The sequence below is a fragment of the Urocitellus parryii genome, chromosome 12, assembly GCF_045843805.1.
Source record: "Urocitellus parryii isolate mUroPar1 chromosome 12, mUroPar1.hap1, whole genome shotgun sequence".
NCBI lineage: Eukaryota > Metazoa > Chordata > Mammalia > Rodentia > Sciuridae > Urocitellus > Urocitellus parryii.
This window is the reverse complement of record NC_135542.1, coordinates 87,702,148-87,729,239: the sequence shown is the minus strand read 5'-3', so window position 1 is coordinate 87,729,239 and position 27,092 is coordinate 87,702,148. Positions and strand designations below refer to the sequence as shown.

Genomic DNA, 27,092 nt, shown 5'->3' with positions numbered 1-27,092 from the left:
CCAACCTTGCATCCCTGGGATGAACCCCAGTTGATTGTGGTGCACTATCTTTTTGATATGTTTTTGTATTTGATTTGCCAGAATTTTATTAAGAATTTTTGCATCTATGTTCATTAGAGATATTGGTCTGAAGTTTTCTTTCTTTGTCTTTGTCTGGTTTGGGAATCAGGGTGATATTGGCCTCATAGGATGAGTTTGGAAGTGTTCCCTTTTTTTTCTATTTCATGAAATAATTTGAGGAGTATTGGTATTAGTTCTTCTAAAAGGTCTTGTAGAACTCAGATGTGTATCCATCTGGTCCTGGATAGGCTTGGTTGGTAGGCTTCTGATGGTGTCTTCTATTTCATTGTTTGAAATTGATCTGTTTAACTGTGTATATCATCCTTATTCAGTTTGGGCAAATCATATGACTCTAGATATTTGTTGATGCCTTCATATTTTCTATTTTATTGGAGTACAAATTTTCAAAATAATTTCTAATTATCTTCTGTATTTCTGTAGTGTTGGTCATGATATTTCCTTTTTCAGCACCGATGTTAATAATTTGAGTTTTCTCTCTCCTTCTCTTCATTAGCATGCATGGCTAAGGGTTTATCAATTTTATTTATTTTTTCAAAGAACCAAAGAATTTGTTTTGTCAGTGGTTTCAATTGTTTCTTTTGTTTCAGTTTCATTGATTTCAGCTTTGATTTTAATTACTTCCTGTATTCTACTGCTTTTTGCGTTCATTTGTTCTTCTTTTTCTAGGGCTTGGAGATGTAATGTTAGGTCACTTATTTGTTGACATTTTCTTCTTTTAAGGAATGAACTCCATGCAATTAACTTTCTTCTTAGTACTGCCTTCATAGAATCCCAGAGATTTCAGTATGTTGTATCAATGTTCTCATTTACCTCTAATAATTTTTTAATCTCTTCTTTGATATCTTTTGCAACCCATTGTTCATTCAATAGCATATTACTTAGTTTCCAGGTATTGGAGTAGCTTCTATATTTTATTTTATCATTGATTTATAATTTCATTTCATTATGATCTGATAGAATGCAGGGTGGTATCTCTATTTTTTTTTGTATTTGCAAAAATTTGCTTTGTGGCATAATATATGATCTATTTGAGAGGAGGATCCATGTGCTGCTGAGAAGAAACTGTATTCACTCATTAATGGATGAGATATTCTATATATGTCTATTAAGTCTAAGTTATTGTATTATTGAGTTCTATATTTCTTTGTTTAACTTTTGTTTGGAAGATCTATCTAGTGGTGGAAAAGGGTGTTAAAGTCACCCAGAATTATTGTGTTGTGGTCTATTTGACTCTTGAACTTGAAAAGAGTTTGTTTGATGAACATAAATGCTCCATTGTTTGGGGGTATATATATTAATAATGGTTATGTCTTGTTGATGTATGATTCCCTTAAGCAGTATGTAATATCCTTCTTTATCCCTTTTGATTAACTTTGGCTTGAAGTCTACTTTATTTCATAGGAAGATGGAAATTCCTCCTTGTTTATGCAGTCCATGTGAGTGGTATGCTTTTTCCCAAATTTTTTTACCTTCGATCTGTACATGTCTTCTTCTATGAGATGAGTTTCTTGGAGACAGCATATTGTTGAACTTTTTTTAATCCAATCCACCAGTCTATGTCTTTTGATTGGTGAATTTTGGCCATTATCATTCAGGGTTATTTTTGAGACATGATTTGTATTCCCGGTTGTATTTGTTTATTTATTTTTTGTATTTAGCTTGACTTTGTTTCTCCTTTGATTAGTATTTCTTTTAGTGTAATACCTCCCTTTGCTGATTTTCATTGTTGTTTTTAATTTACTCCTCATGGAATATTTTGCCAAGGATGTTCTGTAGTGCAGGCTTCCTAGTTATAAATTCTTTTAAATTTTGTTTATCATGGAAGGTTTTTATTTCATCATCAAATATAAAGTTTATTTTTTCTGTATATAATATTTTTGGTTGTCATCCATTTTCCTTCAGAGCTCAGTATATATTGTCCAGGATCTTCTAGCTTTTAGGGTCTGGGTTGAAAAATCTGCAGATATCCTAATTGGTTTGCCCCTATGTGTAATCTGATTCTTTTCTCTTGTGGCATTTAAAATTCTTTCCTTATTCTGCATGCTAGGCATTTTCATTATAATGTGACTTGGTGTGACTCTATTGTGATCTTGTATATTTGGTGTCCTGTAAGCCTCTTGCATTTGATTTTCCAATTCATTCTTCATGTTTGGAAACTTTTCTACTATTATTTCATTGAATAGAATTTTCATTCCTTTGATTTGGAACTTTATGCCTTCCTCTATCCCAATAATTCTTAAATTTGGTCTTTTTATGTTATTCCATGATTTTTAAAAGTTCTGCTCATGGTTTCTTACCATCTTCATTCACTATGTGGTCAACAGTCTTTTCAAGATTATATATTTTGTCTTCATTTCTGAGGTCCTGTCTTCCAAGTGATCTAGTCTGTTGGTGATGCTTTCTATTGAGCTTTTAATTTGATTTATTATTTCTTTCATTTCAAGGATTTCTCTTTTTTTTTCAGAACCTCAATCTCCTTATTGAAGTAATCTTTTGCTTCCTGTATTTGCTCACGAAGCTCTTTATCAAAGCAATCTTTTGCTGCATGTATTTGCTCTCTTATATCATCCTTTAGTTCACAGAACATTTTAATTATGTACATTCTGAACTCCTTCTCTGTATTTCCTTCTGTTGTGATAGCCATGGGTTCTAGTAATGTAATATCTTGGTTTATTGGGGGCACTTTCTTCCCTAAATTTTTCTTGTTGTTCATGAGTCTTCCCTTCTAGCATTATTGATCTGAGGCATTACAGTTTTTTCCCTACAGGCTTATAGTGTCCCTGCAGGTTTTGAATACCTCTCCTTTAAGGGAGGAGAACAATGTGAACAGATCCCAATTCAAACAATATTCAACCTTAAACCAAATAGCTGTTATAAAGATGCTTATGGGTTTGTCCCAATATACATAAATAGCAAATTCAATTATTATCTATAATATAAACAATAGGTTTGCAAAAAGGCCTACAGTTTCTGATGGTGGACAAAGGACCAGGGTGAAGTGTAGGGTGAGATGTTTTAGGGGTAAGAAGTGAGGATATAGTTATTAGATCTTAGAAAGTGTGAAAGAGGAATCTAAAGATGTTGGTTAGTAGAAGGATAAGAGAAAGTGATTTTGGGGAGACAAGTAAGTGGGAAGACAGTAGAGTACAAAAACCAAACAAACATAAATATTAAAAAAGTAAAAATTGTAAAAATAGGAGATAAAAGAATATACAAACCACTGTAATATACTATTCAGACATCCCCATTCTCAGTAGCCTAATTCATAAAAATACTTGGTTTCACAAATGTTGGGGATATGAGGATAGGCATAGAGAGAGAGGAAAAAAAACTCAAAGGAAGATAAAAGGATTGTTTTTGTTGGAGATCAGTATCTTTCCAGTTTTCCTTCTCATCCAATAGATGGGGTTGTCTGTTGTTTGCTGGTATCTCCACCCTCAGGATGGTGAAGGTTGTAGGGTGGGAGGGTTGGTCTTAGGGGTGTGGCTCCTGGAGGTACTTCCCAGTCCCCGGTGGGAGACTGCACCTCAAGGATCTCCTTTGGGGCCCACTCATGTGTTGTGGGCACCTGATCTTATCTCCTTATATTGCCTGTAGACCTCACAATTCCTGGTCTCTAATTTAGTCTCTATACTATCTCTCTGTCTCACTCTGTCCCTTTCTACTTCCAAATCAGAAGCCCTTCTCTCCAGAGGTCTTGTGGGCTGTGCTCTGGGGGCTGTGCACCTGTTGCAGAGGGCTGCTTTTGGGGGGCAGTTCAGGACCTGGTTTTACAACCTGGTTTTGTGAACTACTACTGGTCGCATAGCCACAGGCACTGTGCTGGGTTAGCAGCTGGCGGGGGGAGTTGGGGACTTTTTGTAATTTGATATTGTTTCTAAGCCCCAACTGGTGCTCCTAGCTGGGAGTTGCTCCAACTAAAGATGTCAATGAAGGTGTCCCAAGATGGAGGTGGCTGCCTTCAGCATTGGGGTGTCGGGTTGGGCAGGGCCGAGTGGTGTCCTTGAGCAATGTGTTTAGAGATGCACCTCTATGATGTGCATTATTGTGGCTGGTGGCTGTCACTGGACCCAGTGAAGGCTATAGTGTGTAGGGGACTGTGGCAGTGGTTGCAGTGCCCCAAGATGGAGGTGCCTGGAGGAGCCTCATGTTGGTAGATGGGGGTCCACGCAGGAGTGGCTGCTGGAGTTCCTTTGCTGAGTATCTGGGTATCTTGTGTGAGATCAGCGTCCAGGATTCCTGCAGGGGTAGGAGGCCAAGGGTCCTGTGCAGGTGCTCATGCTGGTGGTCCTACTTGGCACGTGGAGAACCTTCCTGGATGAGCGGCCAAGAGTCCTGCACTGACACTGGGGCCAGGATGATTCCTGTGTGGGAGCAGCTGTTGGGGGTCCTCTAATCACTCGCAGAGAAACAGTATTCCCACTACTTGAATCCCAGGTCTCAGAGCGACACAGAATGCAGCCTTCTTCTTGCCTACCATCTTGGAACCAGCCTGGAAATTTTTTGTGAATCTTTTAAACTTCTGAGCCAGTTTTATTTTTTTTAAAAAATTTTATTTATTTATTTTTTAATATTTATTTTTTAGGTATAGATGGACACAACACAATGCCTTTATTTTTATGTGGTGCTGAGGATTGAACCCGGGTCCCGCCCATGCTAGGCAAGCGCTCTACTGCTGAGCCACAATGCCAGCCTCCCAATTTTATTTTTACTGATTATATAGAACTATTCAGGGGCTGGGGTTGTGGCTCAGCAGTAGAGCGCTTGCCTCACTCGTAGGGCACTGGGTTCGATCCTCAGCACCACATAAAGATAAATAAACAAAATAAAGGTATTGTGTCCATCTACAACTAAAAAAAAAATTTTAAAAAAGAACTATTCAGACTTTCTATTTTAAAAATATTTTTGTTGTCAATGGATATAATTATTTTATTTTATTTTTATGCGGTGCTGTGGATTGAACCTAGTGCCTCACATGTAAGGGTTAGACTCTCTACCACTGAGCCACAACCCCAGCCCCAGAGTCAGCTTTAGAAAGGTACAATTTTAGAAATTCAGTTGACCCAAGTGTTCAAATATATTGAAATAAAGTCATTGACAATATCATCTTACTAATATCTTAATATCTATGGCATCTGTATGTAGTTTAGTCTATTTTACTATTCCTTGTATTGCTTTCTTTGTGACTTATACTTTTATTTTTTTTCAATTTTATACTTTTTCAAAGAATCAAGATTTTTACTTTGTTGAGCCTTTACTATTATTGTATGTATGTTTTCTACTTTATTAATTTCTTATATTAGTATCTTTCCTATTGCTTATTTTGGATATATTATATGTTATGCTTTTCCCTCATTTTTAAAGTTGAAAGACTTGCTAGGAGCCACAGCAAAGTATTATGATGCATGGCACTTTTGGTTGTAAGGTGACGCCAGCTAGCCATTGAGAAGATTTACATTCATATGGAAATTGGACTCCTGCTGTTCACCTTGGCCTGCTACTGGACAGGACTCCTGGAGAGTTCCCATTGGTTGGGGAAGGATAGTAGGAGGGATTTCCGGGGGAGGTTCTGGGCCACGGTTCCGGTAGACGCGACCGCGCGTGGGTGGACTGGCTTGCTTGCCGGATAGTACCGGGTATTGGTGGCATTTTCAAAAATAAAGTTTTGTTCCTGCTTGAGTGGCTCGTGATTCTGTGCCCAGCCAGACTGCGGCAAGACTAAATCAATGTTCAGCTTTTCTCCTTTTATTAAAATGAGGATTCAAGGCTATAAATTTCTACTACACAGGGGTCTATATACTACTTATCTAGGTTTTATATGCAGGGCTTTTATTATTTCAAAGTTATAAGTGTATTGTACTTATTATGAATTTTTTCAAAGTTATAAGTGTGTTGTACTTATGAATGTTTTGGGTCTTAAATTATTTAGAAGTATGCTACATAATTCCAATATAAATGGCATTATTTTGTTTTGTTTGGAGGGAAATATTTAGTCTATTTAAATTAAATTGAGACCAGAAAAATGTGTCCTTTATTGGCCAATGATTTGAAATGTTTTGAGATTTGATTTATGTAGCAGCATGTGATCATTATTTATAAATGTCCCATATATACTTAAGAATATGTATTCTGTAGTGTTCTATATATGTTCATTAAAATACGCTGGTTAATTAAGTTTAAATTGTTTTTATGCTTAACTGCTTCCTCTGTATGTTACTGGAAGATATATGTTAAAATCTTCAATTAGGCTAGTGACATACTTTAATTTTCTTTGCAATTCTTTTATTTTTTCTTTGTATATCTTGATGGGTGTGTATGATCCAGAATTTTTATAACTTCTCTGTGAATTTAATTTTTTTATTCTGAATTAATGACTAGACAGTTCTCCTATAAAACATAGGGTTTATCACTTCCCAAAAGTCAGGTATATAACTTGGTACATATTGGTGTTAGAGTCTGTAAACAAGTCAGGATGGCACCTGGCATTTTGCCAGGGGAATGTTAGAGTTCGTAAACAAGTCTGGATGGTGCCTGGCAAAATGCCAGAGGGAGTGGTTTCAGAAGTAACAAAAGCGAGCCATTAAGTGTGGAGATTCCTTATTGGTTGACTGATGTATCTAGTTTATGCTAATTAAGATAAGCAAAATGTATAAATACCTCTGTTGTCCTACAATAAACGGCTCACGTACACAAGTTGTTCATCACCCCCACCCCCCACCCCCCGAAATTTTGCTGCAGCCGGACTGCAGCATATTGGTACATATTAACATTCCCCAGGTGGTGTGAATCAATATCTTTAGTTTTGTTTGTTGGGGTTATTTGGGGCTATCTTACCAATGACATGATAATGGATTAAATTTCCTCTTATGGCATCAAAGAGTTAAAAAAAATATATAGGAGCATCTTTTATAAATAAACTGTATTTTCATGTTGTAATATATAACATTTGAAGTCTACTTTCTCTGAGGTCATCCCCCACCTCTGGAGACTCTGCACCATATGGGAACCATGTGACTTCATGGTCTTTCCAGGCCATCAACAAATGGAGGTTGTGAATTCTTGAACCAAACAGGGTCAAGAAAAATTGGAATTGAGATTCATCCTTACACATTATCCCTTGAACTGGAAAGACATGTACCATGGAAGGTGAAGTTGACCTTCTGGTTCAGCTATCTTCTGCTATGAGCACAGAAAAATCCATCTTCAGGATGAAAAGAAGAGGGAAATGGAATTGAGAGAGGAACAGTGAAGAGGGGAGATGTGGCTTCAGGGAGAGAGGAAAGCAGTCTTGGGTCTTGGTGTCTATAGAGCTCCTGGTTTGAGTCTCTTTGATACCCAGCTGCTCTTCTTGCCCTTGGATTATTTTAGATATTCCTAGATTCTGGCAATGGACCTTCCTTTGGGGCTTGGGCTACTTTTGAGTGGATTTTTGTCTGCTGATATGAAATATTCCTTTGCATACTAGCTATAGAGCAGCCTTCAGAGCAGTTGGACAGTTTGGGAACCATTCCCAGGGCTATGGTTAGCAGTATCTAAAGCATCTGAAGGGGTTCTTTATAGGGGACAGGTTTTGAGTAAGGATAACAGTGGGTTCAATGCACTCCAACCATTTGCCACCACCACACGACCTATGATCCTGTCCCTTCCCCATAGAAATCATAAGGAATGTTAGTATAAACTGAATTCAGTGCTAAATGGGTTTATTGAAGCTTAAGGAAACCAAACATAACTAGCAGAAACCATTTCAGAATGACATGATAAAAAACATTAGGATCCATATTTTTCTACATAGCATACTCTGATGACTAAATCCAGAGTGTCTTTAAAATATTTGTTTTAGTTCTCCACTGTGCTTCCACAGAAGGAAATGTTCAGAATCCAGAGTATGTCAGCACTGTAGCACTTTCTTACGTAAAAAAACATGTTTGCTCCTGATAAAAAGAAAAAAGTCTATATCAATTACTGTTCAAGGACTCTTTGGGGGGATGGATGCAAGTCATGCTTTTTACAAACTAGCTATGCATTAATTTCAAGATCAATCCATCTGTCTGTCTGTCTACCTATCTATCTGTCTCTTTATCTATCAAAATAAAACTACTAAATTCAGAGATCTGGAAAGTTGCTGTTGGATTAGGGTCCTAGATGGACACTTTGTTTTGGTGGAAACTATTCTTTAACCAGAAATTAAGCAATAATCTGAGCTATAGAGAGTGAGTAGATTCTAATGGCATTCTTTTTCATTTAGTTATTTCATGCATTCTTTTGAATATGCCTAGAGTTTATTCTGGATCCACCCCTGAAAGGCAATATTCCATAAAGAATATTGAACCAAGAGCACAGAATCCAGAACCAAAATGCTTGGGATTGACCCAGGCGAGAACTTTGAGTTCTTTTTCTGTACCTCAGTTTCCTTATTCATAAGGTAGAACTGACAATTGAACTTGTAATATAAGATTTTTGTGAGGAACAAATGAATTAACACATTTACAGCATGGTGGAACAGTGCCTGGAATAGAATGCTAACAATTGGTAGCCTTGATGACATTCCTGGGTGACTGGCCTCCTCTATGGACATGTCCTAGATAGTCTGGTCATTTTGCCAGCGCTAGCTTGGAATGTACAGGAGGGAGCATACTCACTTGGAATCTCATCAGCCACATAGGTTGGAATCCCCTGGCACATGCCAGCAATGTTTTTTCCAAATCTGCTCAGGTCATCAACTTGGTTAGGGTTGACTGAGTACATCAGACCCTTGGGAGATGGTTTTCTTGGTCCTTTACCCTGAAGCTGAGCAGGAAGAAGGCACGTAGAAAGGAAGAAAGAGAAAGTATGAGTGCCAAGCCAGTGTTTTGTGGATTTAAAGGGGTACAAAGCCAACAGGGGGATTCCTTGACTATAGGTTTTTCAGAAATCAAGATGAATAAGAGCCAATTCCAGTTTTATTTATCTCTATATTTCTAAAAGCATTGGCTTATTTATCTCATAAATACAGAACTCTGAGGCTAAATGTATTCTGAAACTTGGACCTCATTTGGTCATCTTAGATTCCTTGGATTGGGCCATGTGATAATCAACTTCCAGGAATGTAGTTGATTTATTTTCCTCTGCCTTGTTAATGAAAGGCACCTATTTATCAGTTATAGGAGTAATATGAACTCAGACCAACACTTAAGAAACCGTGGATCCTCTCTTTCCATCTACCTCAATGATAGTTGCCACATAAAATATAGGACATCTTAGATTCCTTGGATTGGGCCATGTGATAATCAACTTCCAGGAATGTAGTTGATTTATTTTCCTCTGCCTTGTTAATGAAAGGCACCTATTTATCAGTTATAGGAGTAATATGAACTCAGACCAACACTTAAGAAACTGTGGATCCTCTCTTTCCATCTACCTCAATGATAGTTGCCACATAAAATATAGGACAGCCAGGCACATTTGAATTTCAGATAGACACAGATCATTCTTTATTGTAAGCATATCCCAAATATTACAGGACATACTTATAAACAATCTACTGTGTATCTGAAACTCATATTTAACTGGATATCTTTTATATTTATTTGCTAAATCTGATAACCTTAACTAACTCTTGCAGAAACGTGTCTGTGGAGAATTTCCCAGGGCTTGCATTGATGTGACTGGAACTTTGTTCCGTATCAGTCAAGGTCATCAGGTGTTCTGCTCAGCTCTTTAGAGGCCTGTGTGAGCCACACTGGTGTGGATAGGTACCTCCCTTTAAGCAATTACCAAGTACACTTTGTGCTATACACTACATCACACTGTGGTCAGAGGGAATATGATCTCCTCAGAATTTACTGGAGGTTGTAAGTTTTCCTATGAGAAAAAGTTGAAAAACTTATCTTTACCTTCTTCTCCTTGACCAGTGCATCAAGGGCTTGAATGGAGGGCATGACATCAGTTTTCATTTTATGCACAATACATGACTTCTTGTCAAAGATTCTGGTTGCAGCGAAGCCCTGGTAAAGAAGGTGATGGTAGAAGGTGAGGGAGAAGTGTATGTTCCCCAAGGAGTTTTTCTTATCAGAGATCAGTCCTACCAGCAAAGGGAAGTGGAATTCCATGATCAGATGAACTGGGATAAGCACAGTGGATCTGTAATCTGTTGATGACATTTGTCAGCTACAGGCTCCTTGAAGGAAAAGAGTGAGTATCTAGCTCATTGCGTTATCCTCAATTCTAGCAGAAGAGGCACTTACACATGTCCATATTACTGAAATAAAGTTTCAAAAGCTATCACATCTTAGTTTCCTTTGATCCTCATGACATTTCAAGGAAGCAAGTAAGACAGGAAGTCATTTTCTCACTGATCAGATGATAAAACTGAAACAATAAAGATTTGCTTTTTAAAAGTACTAAGTTTGTAAAATACGGGGCAGACTTGGGTCTCTTAACTAGTGGCAAGTATATTTTAGTTTTCCCCTTTGATCCTTTGGAGTTAGAAGTGAAGGTTCCACTTCTGTCTTTTTAGAAGAAAACTGAAAACTGTGATAGATGATTGGCAGTGGTACTAATAGACAGGTCTTTTATCATTATCGAGGGCATCTACAGGCGAGGCAAAGAGATGATTTGCCTCATACCCTTACTATTTTTTGAAGCTAGTTGACTCTAATAACTCTTCATTGGTTTGAATTATATAACTAATTGTGCAACACTTATGAATAGTAGTTATAGCTAGCAAGTAAAATTGGATGAGGAAAATAGGCAATTTTAATTACTATGCTTGTGGCAGGGGATATGGCTCAGTGGCAAAGCTCGTGCCTGGCATGCATGAGGCCTGGATTCGATCCTGAGCATCACACACATAAAAAATAACTAATATGCTCATGTGCACGTGGAATTTACTGTATTTAGTTCTCTCTCTCTCTCTCTCTCTCTCTCTTTTTTTTTAGTTAGCTGGTACATTAATTTTTGCTTAAAAAAAAAAAGACCACATTTTTATAGAATGGGAATTGCACGCTGGCTACCTACAGTGTTATAATCCCAGAGGGTGTTCCAGGAGTTCCATCCGTTGTTATTGTCGATATTGGCCACGTTGTGTTCGTTGTTGACACTCACTGTCTGTTGCCCACTTCCAGCAGTGTTGCCATCATCATTGATGTTGATATTCTGAGGTTTATAAGAAATGAAGAGTGATTTAATACCACAGTTCTCTGCAAATGCATTTTGGTAACAAACCAGAAAGAATGAGACTTACATAGTCAGCAAAAGCAGATGCTATGAAGAGTCCAAGAAGCCCAATAAGAATCATCTGAAATCACACACAAAAAAAAATCAACAACATGATATACTCTCTCCTTTCTTTCTCCATCCAAACTTATGAACTTTATTTATGAACCAACTTAACCAACGTGATGAACAACCTGTGTTTTCTTCTTACCCTTTCTTTTAGATTTGCATATTATCTTTCTTTGGTTATTCGAAATGTTAAAAATTTATTTTTTTTTTACCAAAGACAACATATTTAAAACATTGATTAATATCCTAGAAATAAAACTCTGTTGAAATAGACTTGAAATGTTTATATTTTTTAGAAGATTTTGAAATACCTAAAGGAAAAAATTAACTATTCAAGACACCAGAAATGGAGTTAAACAGTAACTGGAGAATAAATCATCTCTACTAAAGTTTACTATAAATACCCTAAAGTTTACCCTAAAATACCCTATTCACATTATTTTTTAAAAATCCCAACTTCAAATAAACCCTATTTTGGATAATTTTGTGTCACTATAGTAAGTCATCTTGCTCTACAATGTTTTTTAACCTTCCACAATTTTAATACTAATATAGAATTATTAATGAATTATAAATAATTTTATTAATATGATACATAATTTTTAGAATTTTGAATTTAGACTTATAAAAAAAGGATGAAGAATACATTTTAAAATGAATAGAATAATGGAAAATGGTTACAAGTTCTGAAAAATCACAGCTGAAAAATAAATGTTCACTTTCCTATTTGATCCTGGATACTTCCTCCTAATAGTGGAAGTACTTTTATTATTTTCATTAGTTTAAGAAATTTCTATTATTTTTCTTATCAGTTTAAGTAGGAGTTAAAAATTCATCTCCTAAAAAGTCAGGAGTGGAAGAAATTTTAGAGAACATTTAGTACAATGTAATCTTTATACAGATGAGGATACTGAGCTGTAGAGGCTAAGAACTTGGCCAAAATCAAACCTCTTGTTCACAGCAGAACTAGAAATCAGATCTTCTGACCCATGTCTAGAGCCCACCCCCCTTTATAAACCTCACCTCTATTAAGACTACTTATTTCCAAACAAGTATTTTACATGTGCAACCCCATTATAAAGCAGAGTTTTCAACACCCCAGTGTTTGGGGTGTTGAAACATGAACTTATTTGATTCTAGCTCCATTTGCATTAGGACACTGGGGACTATGAACACTACTGACAGAATTTTGAGGTCCACCTCAACATTCCTAGGCTTCCGCCTGGAACTGCAGGTGAGACTAGGCATCAGCTTCATGCTTCACATGTTTTCTCAAAGAAATGGCCATGGACAGGGCCCTGGCAGGGCCAACCTTCTTTACTTAGAGATTCATCTCATGCTGAAGAATGAGACAGCAAGTCGCTACCCAGTTATTTTGATAATTAGCTTTTTATCTGGCTGGAACATGCTCAGGAGTTTTGGTTAAAGATGGAACTCAAGAATGGGGAAAGATCAGGCACTTTCTAAAACGTAGGGACTTCTTGTTCTAGGTAGAGACCTGAACAGTTATAGAGAGAAGGTTAACTATAAAGGCCATGATCCATGAAAAGGAAAGAGAATTTTTTTTCAAGGTTTTCTCTCATGGTAACATTGCTGTAAGAAGCAGACCTCTTCTATCAGAATATTAACAGTCTCAGTTAGATGGTAATAAATCCAAAAGGAAAAAATATCTACTCACTGTGAACTTCATGTCTTTGTGAATGCAGGGGAGCAGAGGAGCTGTGAGGAATGAGCTTGGATGAGCAGCCTTCCTGTATTTATACGTGACCAGCTCTACTCAAAATAGGTGTGCTCAGGTGGAGTCAAGGACTTATCTTTCTCTTTTTCCTATATCTGTGCCATGACCTGGCATACCAGGAAGCCTTTCCAAGCAGCTATCTCTGAGATACTTTGACATGGAGTTGATCTGACTCATCATCTGTTGAAGTTGAAGGTATCACAAAAAACTCAATATGATTTGTGATAACATCTGGTCCAATCAGAGCCATGGGTGTGGGTGTTTGGTACATTGACGTTGCTCAGATTTAGAAAAAGAATAATCCCTAAAACCAAACAAGATCACAGATGAAAAACTATGCCTACATCTAGCCTTCTAGAGATTAGCTCTTGGAGGAATATGGGAACAGTTTCCCCTTCTTGCCTTTATCTGACCTTCATATAATGATTTTGCTTAGGAAAAACATGTTTTATGAGCTGCTCGGATCAGACTGATCCAGTTTTCTACATCCTTGAGATGTCTCAATAATAGTGCCACACATCTGCTTAGAAAACCGAGGGGCTGCTATCAGCACTGCCTTCCCACCCTGATGTTCAGTTAGTGACTTGAACATAGTCATTACATCTCAGAAATGCCCCTTGAGTCTGGCCTGGGAGACAGCTTCCCACACAGGACATTCACTCCTGCTGTGTAGTAGACCACCCTAGTCATGGGTCTCTTATATTTCAATGTATTTTCTCCATTTCCCCTAAAGTTATCTCTCTAAAGTGCATTTGTAAATAAATATGACTCTACCATGCTTAGAAACCTTCCCTGGCAGAACTCAACATGAAGTTCAAATGCACTGGAATGGTATCCATGTTCCTTTATAATAATGTCTCCAGTTTCCTCAGTTGTGTCTGCCTCTCTGTCATGCACCTGTATTCCAGCCACACCGGAGTCTGACTCATGCCTTCTCTTGTGCTTTGCTTACCATGAAGTGCCAGCCCCTTGCCTTTCTCTAACAGCAAGTTGAACTATTCCCCTTTCAAGGCCTAGCTCAACTATCACCATTTCTATCCCTTCTTCCCCATATCCAGGATGGAAACTTTCTTTTTTTTTTCCTCTTGGAGCTATAAAAGAAATCTTTTTATTTGCCTCTGCACTATTTAATTTTCAGAAATTACATTAAAATAATAAAAATTTCATCAGAGAGATCAAATTTGAGCTGACAAACAAATGCTCAAAACATTCATGGAGACAAATTAAAGTTTAATTTTTTCTTGCTCTCGCCTACAAACTGAAGCTGGTGAGTCAAACTTGCTGAAAAACTGAATCTCATTAATTGCTAATCAAAAATTTCTCCCTTGGAAACTTTCTTGTGATGGCAATTGTGCCCTGTACGTAGATTGGACCTATAAGAAGAAGGGGGTTCTGCTTGGACTGAATTGAAGCCTTAGCTGAAACTTACTTCATGATGAAAGTATGAGTTTATTTCTGGATTCTCCGTTCTATTCCATGGATCGGTCTAATTTTTACATCAATAGCATACTTCTTTGAATACAGTAGCTCTATGATGTCTTCAAATCACTTAGAATCACTCGAATTTTGCTGTTGTTGTTTGCTTTTGCAAGACTAAAAAAATTCTTAGTCCTTATGTTTGCACATAAGTTATAGAATCAATTTATTGATTTCCATTTTAAAAAATAGTTCAGATTTTGATTGATTGCTTTGAAACTATGGTTCAATTTGAGTTGATTTAACATATTTACAATTCTGAATTTTCTAAAGCATAATAATCATGCTATATTTTTTCATTTATTTATGTGATCTTTACTTTCTTTTAACTATGTTTTGTGTTTTCAGTGTACACACTTCATACTTAAGTATTTCAAGTTTTCTGAACACTAATGTACATAGTATCTATTTTTAATTTCCAAATTTTTCAGCTATAATATGGAAATAAACTGATCTTTTATGTTAAAAGAAGAAGAAGAAGAAGGGGTTTCATCGTTCTGAAGTGTGGATTTCAACATCTCTTCCAAATTTTGGTTGAGTAGATTAGGTCAGTTCTAGAAAGATATTACTTAAGTTTTTAACGCATCCACCAATACTTTTCAAATTCACTATTAGCTGCAAAGATCAATAAGCCTGGGCTTTGGGGCAGACATGTGTGAAGAGGTTTTCATCTACTTTAGGAACTGTCACAACACTGCAAGGTCGAAGAGTGGGCAGTATGGTCTGTCTTTAGGTTCAGCCTTGGGTTGTCATGTTAGTATATTATTGTAGTACGTAGTACATATTTTGCAAGTCATACCTTTCGTGTGACTTGAGGTTGACATATTTTGTAGTGGATCTGTGAAATGCTGATATGGCAGATAGAGAGAGAGAGAGAGAGAGAGAGAGAGAGAGAGAGAGAGAGAGAGAGAGAGATAGGGTTCAGGGTTTCCATCTTCAAAATAGACAATTCACATTCACATATTGAATGTGTTAAGAAATTTGTAGGAGAGAAATCTGTGCCCATTGTTTCATCCAGATTCTCTTAAACTTAATCAACAACAGAACCTCATTATGTTCCTTTTCCTTTTATTAACTTTCCTAACACCTGTTAATATTTCTAAGGGCACCTTCCTTAGGGAATCAATATTGGTGCTGACTCTGAGGTTGCACCTTGGGTTTGAAAATCCATTCGGTGAGCTACTAGATGAAGCTAGGATTCAGGAGACCTATATTCTGTTCTTCTTCCTTCTTTCAATGAGTCATTTTCCCCCTCTAGGCTTTAGATTTCCTGTGGGCAAAAAAGAAGAAATTCCTCCTTTATACAATATTGTTATTTCAATAGTTCCCCAAATCAGAATGGTGGCTTTGCGAGTATGTGTGGCAGGGGACAGGGACCAACCTTCACTTCAATCCTGGTCTCATTCAAAGCTAAAAATATTAATGAAGTATCAGCAACTCTCTCTGCTCCTTCTTGCCTTGAGAGTTACATTTCATGCCCTCTTGGGAGGAAGACAGAATGTGTTGATTTTTTTTTTTTTTTGGTCACTTTCATAGGACCTAGAATATTGTGACACATGATACTTACTAGGTCCTTTTAAAATATTTGAATTGTGTAAATCAGATGATACAATTTGCACTATATTTATCCATTTCTGTGTTTGGGGGTTAGCTTGAGAGGTGCTGCCATCCCTTGGCTGTGGTGGTACCTGGAAGGAGTCTGATGACAGTGCAGCCCCAGTGCCCTGGGATTACTATAGGGCCAACCAGTCCATAGGTAAATAGGTCTGCCCTGCCCACAGAGGTTAATGCTGGGCCACACCAAAAAGCAAACCCCTATTATCATTTTATCTCACAGTGCACACATGCCCAAGACTTCATTGTACTCCACACCCTGATTGTTGCACCAAGTGAAAACTCCCCTTGTCTGGAACAAACAAGATGAATTCCATGCACCGTATGCTCCTACCACTGATGTGGAGACTTAGAGCTTTCCCACAGAAATCAGGCTTTTTGCATTTCTCTCTCTCTTTCCCCACCTCAATGACCCCCTACCCTTCAAGTGGAAGGGAATCTTACTTGTGGGACACATTGCCATCCTTAAATAATCTTATTCTGGGGTTCCCTCTACTGTGTTTGCTTGCTAGTAGACTGGCCTGGCAGTCATTGATAACTATAAAGCCTTCCCTGGAATTTTTGCCCCATTTTCTCTTATTTAGGACTTAGCTGGCTTTAATCCATTAATTCTCATGCTATAATGTATTTGAGTGTGGAAGTTCCTTCCTGCAGAGATTTTTTTTTTCTAAACTACCTGTGCACCAATTTGCTGGGCTATTTTTTAATAGCCCAAGTCAGGTGGCTCATTATGAAGTCTGAACATATTTTATGTCTGGGCAAATTTCTGACCCCTCGTGCATCTGGGTTTACCAGTTTTTAGCTAAAACTACCAATAACTCCTGTGACTATAGCCCTGGCTTTGTGGGAATAGTATATTTGTATCAATTCTTCCATATGTCCTTGTGGCCAGAAATGACATATTTAAAAAAGAGCAATAAGAATGTGTAAAATAGCATGTTAATCATTATTACTAGTAAGATTCTACTTCCAGAAATCCAAACTTATAATGTAGTTGTTTTTGTAGAGAAGAGAAATTCTTTTCAAATGACAGCAAACTTGAGGGAACTCTTTCTTGAGGCATTGCTGCGGTTTTTTTTCTTGTTCTTTCCTCTGGGATCATTGCATTCCAGAATTCATTTAAATATGCCTTTCTGTTGCTGCTTGTATAAGCCTGTTCAATTGCATTTGCCAAAAAGTCTGGGTCCCCTCAGGGATGAACAGTGATATATTATGGCTCAGATTAGTTGTTAGTTAAGTGTTACAGTGTGTAAACTGGGTTTGGAAAAATCTGGCTAAAAGAAGTTCTTCTGAGTAATTTCATCATGGGTATAAAATATACAAAAGTATATTTTTTCATCATTTTGGAAAATGGTCAAACTTGTTTAAGTATTTCTGTTCTGAAAAGATTTTTGTAGAAAATACACCCATATGAGGAATAGAAATCACAAAGTGATAATAAGATGCTGCTTTTATAATTTCAGAAAAATAACATCACTATTCCTTTTTCAGCATGCATATTGAAGCAGTTTGGTGATAAGGGTGTAAAAGCACTCATGATTAAAGTTTAATGGCTCCATCTTACCCTTCAGGCCTGGAAAGGACAGAACTGCTCATTGAAAGATGAGAATCTGATCCCACATGGACCAGAACCAGAGTGCTGGAGCTGGCAGAGCCACACCAAGAGCCAGAGTGGCCCCGCGTGACACTGTCTTCCAGAGCTTACTTGGCAGAAGAAGCCCAAGTAAAGGACTTGCCCCAAGTCCACTGAACAATGAAACACAGTTTTGTGAATCATAGTTTTCTGCAGAGTGACTGTTTGGAACTGATTTCCTTTTCTACATTTTAAATAGAACATATATACCTATGCATACTCTTCATTTCTGGGAGAACATGGCCTCAGATGGAGACTTTGGATCCCCAGAGGAGTTCTGAACTTGCATGACTATTCAGTTGCTCTCTTCCCCACAATCCCAGGATCTTGTTCCTGAAAATGCTTAAGAAACTGCATCCATTGGGACTTATTCAAGAATGCTTTTCCTTTAGAAGTCTCACTAGAACTGAAAACAGAGAAAAGCAGAACTCCCCTCATGCAGACTAAAGAAGTTTTGTCCTTGCTGCTCAGAAAAGAGTACCTGAGCCTACAACCCTATACTCATTTTCTTATATTGAAAACAAATCAATTGATAGAAATTCATTAGCTCCAACTAATGCAATGTCCCATTTAAACATAAGAGCTATGAAACATTTAAAAGCGTAAAATAACCAGTGCTCAAGTTCCTGAAATCTGTATAACAGGCAGTGTGGCTTTACGGACAGGTGACAAGTATGACTCCAAGGTCCATGCTCTGGTGCAGGAAGGATCAAGGCCAGAAACATACATCTACATTCTATGTTGCAGGATGGAGTTCCAGGAACCTTTGAGGATGTGCACTAATCTCACAAATATCCTGCTGACCAAGGGAGTGTGACATCAATTGACAAATCAAAAGCACCATTTAAGGTCAACAGAAAGAGACAATTTATGGATGAAAGGAAAAAGCTTCCCCCCCCCCGTACTGTTTGAACAAGGGGTCCCCTATTCCCATTTGGACTGGGTTTTGCAAATGGCATAATGGATTCTGATGGAAGGCAACACATCAATATTATGGATACCAAAGATAGGTAAGGAGAGTGTTGGTTCTGAGAGGCTTTGTAGCTGGTCCCAGATCACATGGCAGGTAATAATGGATCAGTGACTTTACATACGTAGGAGCATGTGCTTTGTCCTTTATGCCTTGCAGCTTCTTCATGAGTAGTGAGGACAAATTTTCACAAGATTGTGGCCTTTCTGAGCTGGAGTGGTTGCAGAGGCTCCTTGCAGCAGGTAGACCTTTGGCTGAGCCCTATGAGACAGACTGACAGACACATAGGGAAGGAGGATTGTACCCTCCAGCCTAAGAAGAAGTAGCAGAGCCAAGTGGTTTGAACTGGGGATTCAGTGGCCACAGGGAGACTCCTTATAACATTTCTAATACTCAACTTCATGGTCATTCAGAATCTCACTTAGTCACAAGGAGAGACAAAAATTGAGTTAGACTATCCAACTAATCAACCCTTTCTCTACACTGAGCTGGAGATGTTATAGGGATTTCATCTTCACCAGTAGCCACTTGAAACTGCCCTTTCTCTTGGATCCAACATGTCTCTGAACGTCTGAGAGCTCCTTGCTCTTTCCTCCACCTGTGTGTTCTAATATCCTTGATCTCCTCCCACTAAATTAATATTTTAGTTGGTGGCCATGGGTGTTCCTCTAGAAAAGCAATCTCACTCACCTTTTTCATAATTGACACACCTTTAAATTTGATCTAGTCTCTTCGTAAAGGAATATCAGGCACGTATAAAGGTAGGTATATAAACAAGCTTATGTATTTGGGGAATGTAAATACTCTTTATTATTGGAAATATTCTGACTCATTTTAATACAGATCAAATGTATAGACAGATGATGTTAGTGGCCTCCTTGTGTGTCTATCAGACTGAGAAATTCTTGCTGTATGACTCAAACCCCATATATCTCCAATACGTCCTGCCATGTGATTAGGGCTCAGTAAAGGATTCCCTCAACAGAAATTCAGGTATAAAATAGATTCTAAGATGTTGGCTGCCTTCCTCAAATCTAGAAAAGGCCCAATAATCCCCAAAGCCCTTTCTTTTCCTTCTTGAGTAGAAGTTAAAATAAAAAAGAGTTTAAACTCAAAACCAATTCTTCTTGGACCTGTAGTTGTATCAGTGGAATTCAATGTTTTTGTTTTTGTTGTTTGTTTATTGGTCTGTAGTCAACTTCTTCCCTCTTCCTTTCCATGGCTGTTCACATCTTTGTCAATCTTCTATGTCTTCCCCATTCTTCACCTATCTACCCTGTCCACTAAAAACCCGGAAGGTATTATGCATCTTCCAATCTCTATCTTCACCTCATCTTCATTCATCCATCCTGGAGAAATGTGTTCTGTTTTTTAGCTGTCAATGGACCTTTATTTTATTTATCTATATACAGTGCAGAGAATTGAACCCAGTCCTTCACACATGCTAGTCTTGCACTCTACCACTGAGGCACAGCCCCAGCCCAGTGTTCTTAATATATTGCTTCCAAGACCAACATCTCTCTGATTTCCACTTTCCTGAATCAAATAGCTGTCCTTTATCTCAGACTTCAATCTCTTTCTGTTGGTTTGTTCCTTCTTATTGGGTCAGATATCCCCAATACTAACAAATCAAAGCAAAAACAAGCATAAAATCCTCCCCTTAACTCTACTTTCCTCATGAACAGAGACCTTGCACTTGTCCTCCTCTTTACATCTATTAAGAGGATCACATATTTTCTAATTCCACTTCCTCACTTACCAGGCATAGCTCAGCTCTCTGCAATTTGGCTTCAGGGTAATCAAAGGCTAACCCATGGTAATGGGGCTCGAAATGAGCCTCTGATCCTGGGCTTCTCAGTGCCCCACTGACTTGACTTTGTGCTTTTTAATCCTGCTCTTCTCTTACTTTTGGAAATTGTCTCCTGTCTGGAATTCTGTGACTTCCCCTTTTCCCATTTCTACTTCTACCATCCCATCATTTGCATTCTTTTCTATCATGGGTCTCTTCAGTGTTGGGATTGTAGTCTCTCCTTGATCTTCTTTTTTCACCCTTTGCCTCTTTCCGGTGTGACTTCCTCTGCTCTGAACACTTGAGCCACCTCTATATCATTGAAAAGTGGATCAACCCTACCAAGCTTTGTCTTTATTTATTGCATGTGTTAGATAACTATGTTCCAAAGTCAGATAGACTTTAGACCAAACCACTTTCACTATTTCTCAAACATGCTGATTTTCTGTAATTTCGATTAGTTTTAATAGCATTTTAAACTCGAGTCAATCAAGGTAGGTACCTCAGCCATCCTTGACTCTGATTCTTCACCCACTCTCTTCCTCTTCATGCACAATTGCTCACCATTTAAATATCACTTTTTAAAAATAATCCCAAACTTTCTTTTGGTCATAAAAAATAATTCCTACAATTTCTACGATTGTAGAAAACATGGAACATTGTCAAAGAATAATTGGCGCATATCATTATACTACACAGAGCTATTCACTTAATCTATTTAGGATTTTTTTTATTTCTCTTAATACTTTGATATATGTGCTATTTAGAAATACATTGTTCAGACTTCCAACATTTGGGGATTTTCCAGTTATATATCTGTTATTGATTTCTAATTTAATTCCATTGTGGTTTGACAATATGCTTTGTAGTATTATTTTTTTAAATTTATTAAGGTGCATTTTGTGGATCAGAATATGATCTACTGTGGTGAGTTTTTCATAAAAGCTTGAGAAACATCTGTATTCTGCTGCTGTTTAATGAAGGATTCTGTAAATGTCAAATGACTCCAATTTATTGTTAGTGCTGTTCAGTTTGATTATATCCTTACTGATTTTCTGTTTATATAATCTATCAATGAATGATAGAAGAGTATTGAAGTCTTCAGCTATGAGTGAGTTTGTCTATTTCTTTTTGTAGTTCCATCAATATTTAAAGAGCTATTTATTTTTTACAATTTTTCAAAAAAAAATAGATTTTATTTTTAGAGAATTTTTAGGTTCACAGAAAAATTGATTAAAAGGTTTGGAAATTTTCTAATTAACACCTCCCCACACACACACACCCCAAGGAAGCTACATCCTCCCCACCCCCTTTTTTTGAGACAAGTTCTCACTAAATTGCTGAGGTGTCCTTTGAACTTATGATCTTCCTGCCTTTGCCTCTTGAGTTGCTGGAATTAGTAGCATGTGCCAACAGCCCAGTTGCCTCACATATCTTGAGGCTCTGTTGTTAAGTGAATAATTAAGAATTGTTGTTTCCTCTGGAAGAACTGATTCTTTTATAATTGTGTAAATTATACTTATCACTGATAATTTCCCTTAATCTCAATTCTGCTTTATCTGAAATTAATACAGCTGCTCCAGCTGACTTTTGATTAACATTAGTTGGGTATCCCTCTCCATCTCTGTTTTTAACTGATATCTTTATATTTAAAGTGCATTTATAGACAACATATAGCTGAGTCTTTTTTTAACCTTCTCAGATAATCTATTTTTTCTTGGTGTATTTAGATCATTCACATTCAAAATCGTATTGATATCATTGGATTAATAGCTATGATGTCTGTAACTTTTCTGTTTAATGAACATTTTTATTTCTGGTTTTCTTTCTCTAACTTTAACTGCCGCAGTCTGGCTGGGCACAAATCAGGAGCCACTGAAGCAGGAACAAACTTTATTTCTGAACTCCACCAGCACACTCCCTGGGAACTCTCCCGAACACCATCCACGCGGCTCCTCCAGCAACCACCAACCGAAATCCCTCCTCCGGAAATCCCTCCTCTGGCACTTCCCCAACCAATGGGAACTCTTCAGGAATCCCTGTGAGAACTCCAAAGTAGTAGGCCTCCAAAGTAGCAGGCCAAGGCGGACAGCAGGGGTCTAATATGCAATTGAATACATAGCTTAACATAACCATTATCATCTCAATGGCTTGCTGGTGTCACCTCTCAACCACTCCATTCTGGCAAAAATGCCATGGCTCTCAACATCTAACTATAAACATTTTATATGATTTTATATGACACTTTTCTCTCTCCTTTCTTGGCATATCAAATATACTTGATAGTTTTTGTTGTTGTTGTTTTAGAGGTCACTGAGTTTTCAAAATACATTTACAGCCAATCTAAGTCCACTTTCAAATAATTGTATGTTGCTTCAAAGGTAGCTGAGCCTTCTTGCTCTTTCTCACACATGCATTTTCTTTTGTTTTATGAAAAAATGTTCGATATATTTAGTAATTAGAGAATTGCTAAATCAAAACTACTCCAAAATTTCATCTCACACCAGTCAGAATGGCAATTATCAAGAATTCAGACAAGAATAAATGTTGGCAAGGATGTAGGGAATAAAGGCACATTCATACATTGCCTGTGGGACTGAAAATTGGGACAACAAATATGGAAAGCAGTATGGAGATTCCTTAGAAAACTTGGAATGGAACCACAATTTGACTCAGTTATCCCTCTCCTTGGTCTATACCCAAAGGACTTAAAAACAGCATACTTCAGGGACACAGCCACATCAATGTTCATAGCAGCTCAATTCACAATAGCTAAACTGTGGAAGCAACCTAGATGCCCTTAAATAGATGAACGAATAAAGAAACTGTGATATATATACACAATGGATTATTACTCAGCATTAAAAGAGAATAAAATCATGGCATTTGCAGGTAAATGGATGGAGTTGGAGAACATCAAGCTAAGTGAAGTAAACCAATCCCCCAACACCAAAGGCTGAATGTTCTCTCTGATAAGTGGATGCTGATACATCCATAATGGGGAGCAGGGAGGCATGGGAAAAATGAAGGAACATTGATTGGGCAAAGGGGAGGGATGGTAGGGAGAGTGTATGGGGGCAGGAAAGATGGTGGAATGAGATGGACATCATTGCCCTAGGTACAGGTATGACTGCACATACGGTGTGATGCTACATCCTGTATAACCCAAAAAATGTAAAGTTGTGCTGCAACTGTGTGCAATGAATCAAAATGCATTCTGCTGCCATATATACCTAATTAAAATAAATTAATTAATTTTAAAAAGGTAGCTAAGCATGATGTTTTAGGTGATAGGCTTGAGATATCTTCTGTATGACATTTTATGTTAATCTGATTGGGAGTTGGTTTGTGTATACTGTCTGTGTATAAGCACTAGGGGCTTCACTCAGAATACTGTATTTGAGATTAGTATGTGTTGAGGTATATCCTTTCTTACTGATTTTTTAATCATAAAGTAGTGTTCTATTACATAAATTTACCATGGTTTGGCTATAAACAGTTGAAAAGCATTTGAGTTGTTTCTGGTTTTTCATGATAGAAAGCCACTCCAAATATTCATGCACAGTTTCTAATGTGGCTACATATTTTCATTTCCCTTGGTTAGATGCCTAGGAGTGAGATTGTTGGGACATAAGGTAATTATATGTAACTTTATGAGAAATTGCCAAATTGTTTTCCATAATGCTCTTGCCATCTTGCATTCCCACAGCAGTGCATAAATTTTCCAGGTCCTCCAATCATAATTTTCAATGTTTTTTCAATTTGCTTCTTTGTTGTTTCAGCCATTCTGATGTGTGTATAGTGGTACCACATCATGATTTTAATTTGCATTTCCCTAATTATCAATGAAGCTGAGCATCTACTTATGTACCTACTTGCTATCTATGTATCTTCTTTGGTCCATTGTCTCTTCAAATCTTCTGCTTGTTTTTAATTTTCTTGAATTTGAGTGTTCTTTGCATATTCTAGAGTATCAGTTCTTGTATTAGGTATGTATTTTGCAACTGTTTTCTCCCACTCTGTGGCTTTTATTTTCATATTCTTGAGAGAGTATGTTTGGAAGAACAAAAATTTTGACTTTACTAAAGTCCAACTTATTAATTTTTTTGTGAATTTTAAAGTGTGACATTAGCTGAAGAGTTTTTTCTTTTTCTTGCCTTTTTTGCAGATGTCCTTTATCAGGATGTGGCAACGCCTTCCTACTCCTCATTTCCTAAGAGTTGCTATCATCAGAATGTTGAATTTTGCCAAATGTTTTCCTGTATCTATCAAAATTATTATATATCTTTTAATTTTCAGTTTACAGTATGTTGGATTATATTGGTTGATTTTTAAGTGTTGTCAAAAACCCTAACATTCCAGGAAAAACTTCATTTGATCACAATGTAATATTATTTTTATATATTGTTGTATTCAATGGGCTAACATTTTGGAAGATTCTTTTTATCTGTATTCATGCAGGATTTTGGTTTGTAGTTTTCTTTTCCTCTGTATGAGAGTACTGGCCTTAACTGTGAGTAGGGAAATGTACTCGCCTCTCTTGTTTTCTAGAAGAATTTGCATGAAATTGATATTATATTCTCTCTCTCTCTCTCTTTTGGTACTGGGGTTTGAACCCAGGGGTGCTTAACCATTGACCCACATCCCCAACCTTTTTTAATATTTTTTATTTAGAGACAGAGTCTCGCTGAGTTGCTAATCTGCCAAGGTTATTTTGCTTATGGTAGAATCACTATTAGATTTTCCTAAATAACTGTACCCCCATTACAGGGCTACTTAGAGTTGGATTTTCTTTTTCCCAATAATACTTTTTGAGTCCTTACTTGACATATTGCAGCAAAAGTCAGAGCTGGCCTACCATGTTAAAGTGGATCTTTGGCAGAACAGGGAGTAAAGAGATATGTTATGGCCTGTGTATGTGATTCTCAGATTCTGCGTATCTCATCAGTAGAATTGAGGGCCATTAAAGGAAATGAGTGCCTGTTTTATATAATATAGGAAACGATGGAGACGACAAATGTGCTTTTGTTTATCACTGATAGATATGATCAGTACAATTTGTATATCAAATAATTTTACTTGTACTTCTCTTCTGAAACTTTATAATCGCTACCTGTTATGTTTTGATGTGAGGTGTCCCCCAAAAGCTCATGTGTGAGAAAAATACAAGAAGGTTCAGAGGAAAAATGATTATTATGAGAGCCTTAACCCAATCAGTGCATTAATCATCCGATGGGATTAATTGGTAACTGAAGGCAGGTGGGATGTGGCTGAAGGAGGTGGGGCATTGGGGGTATGACTTTGGGGTATATATTTGTATTTGGTAAGTGCAGATCTGTCTCTCTGCTTCTGATTATTATGTGGGTTGCTTCCCTCTGCCATACTCTTCTGCCATTATGTTTAGCCCAGAGGAACAGAGCCTGCTGTCTATGGATTGAGCCCTCTGAAACATGAGCCCTTGAATAAACTTTCCCTCCTCTACTGTTGTTTTGGTAAGGTATTTTAGCCACAGAAGCAAAAAAGCTGAATAAAACAATATCTTTTAATATTTATATTTTCTGCTATACAGCAAATTCTCTGAAGACAGATATTCTTCGCCTCTAGTTGACCTTTTATTCTTTTCAGGATGTTTTCCCAGTGATTTTCATAAGGTAGGCAGTCATTAGGAACAGGAGGGAAATAGGAACTAAAGGAGGGATGGAGAGAAAAAGAGGAGAAAGAAAGACAAAACAAAGAAAGGAGTATGGAAGAATAGCATGGTAAAGGTGGGGAATCAGTGATATGCAGAGAAAAAACAGGAAAGTACAATAGGATGGCTTGGGTGTTTCTAGTGGCAATTCAGTACCTGAGAATCTTTCTGACTCTATAAGCTCTTTTTCTTTCTTTCATTTGGAATATTTCCTTTTGTGGTAGTCAGCTTTCTGTTACTGTGACAAAATATGTGAGGTGATCAACTTAAAAGGAGGAAAGATTTATTTTGGCTCATGGTTTCAAGGGACTCAGTCCATAGTTACTCGGTCCCATTGATTGGGGCCTGTGGTGGCACAGTACACCATGGCAGAAAAGCATGTCAGAAGAGGCCTATTCATTTCATGGCATCTGGAAAGAAAAGAGACATAGACAGGAAGGGGCTGAGGTACTAGAATCCCCTTCAAGGTCATACCTCTAATAAACTAACTTCCTTCTACTAGGTTCCACCTCCTAAGGGTTACACCACCTCCCAATAGCATTACAGGCTGGTGTCCAGGCCTTCAACAAATGGGCCTTTGGAGGGAATTCAAGATCCAAACTGTAGCACTTTTTCTCATACCACTTGGGGAAGTTACTTTGGGACAAGACTGTAGAGTGAATTAAATTTCACGTTTTAAACTTTGTCCTTTACTCGATGAAGAATTTTAAAAAGTGTTTGAACAAAGAGAAATGTAGGCAAAATGATGTTTCCAGGCCATGAATTAATGGTGATGGTAAGGATGAAGGGAAGTCAATTTTGGTCTTTCGGTATAGACTGGCTTCTCAGGCACAGGGTTGG

General features: G+C 37.5%; 1 protein-coding gene across 1 annotated transcript; it reads right to left on the bottom strand.

The window, feature by feature from the left end:
* Window positions 1-7,917: 7,917 nt before the first annotated feature.
* Gkn1 (gastrokine 1) lies at window positions 7,918-13,033 on the bottom strand. Its single transcript, XM_026387253.1, has 6 exons — window positions 13,022-13,033; window positions 11,303-11,356; window positions 11,077-11,214; window positions 9,954-10,064; window positions 8,721-8,868; window positions 7,918-8,012 (listed from the first exon to the last, which is right to left on the bottom strand). Exons 1-6 carry the CDS (start codon window positions 13,031-13,033, stop codon window positions 7,918-7,920), a joined length of 558 nt encoding a protein of 185 aa, XP_026243038.1.
* Window positions 13,034-27,092: the final 14,059 nt, after the last annotated feature.

Coding starts and splice junctions, on each gene's coding strand:
- Gkn1 (XM_026387253.1), bottom strand. Junction 8,869..9,953: donor CACTGGTCAAGGAGAAGAAG/GTAAAGATAAGT, acceptor CTTCCTGCTCAG/CTTCAGGGTAAAGGACCAAG. Junction 8,013..8,720: donor TGTGGCTGATGAGATTCCAA/GTGAGTATGCTC, acceptor TCTTTTTATCAG/GAGCAAACATGTTTTTTTAC.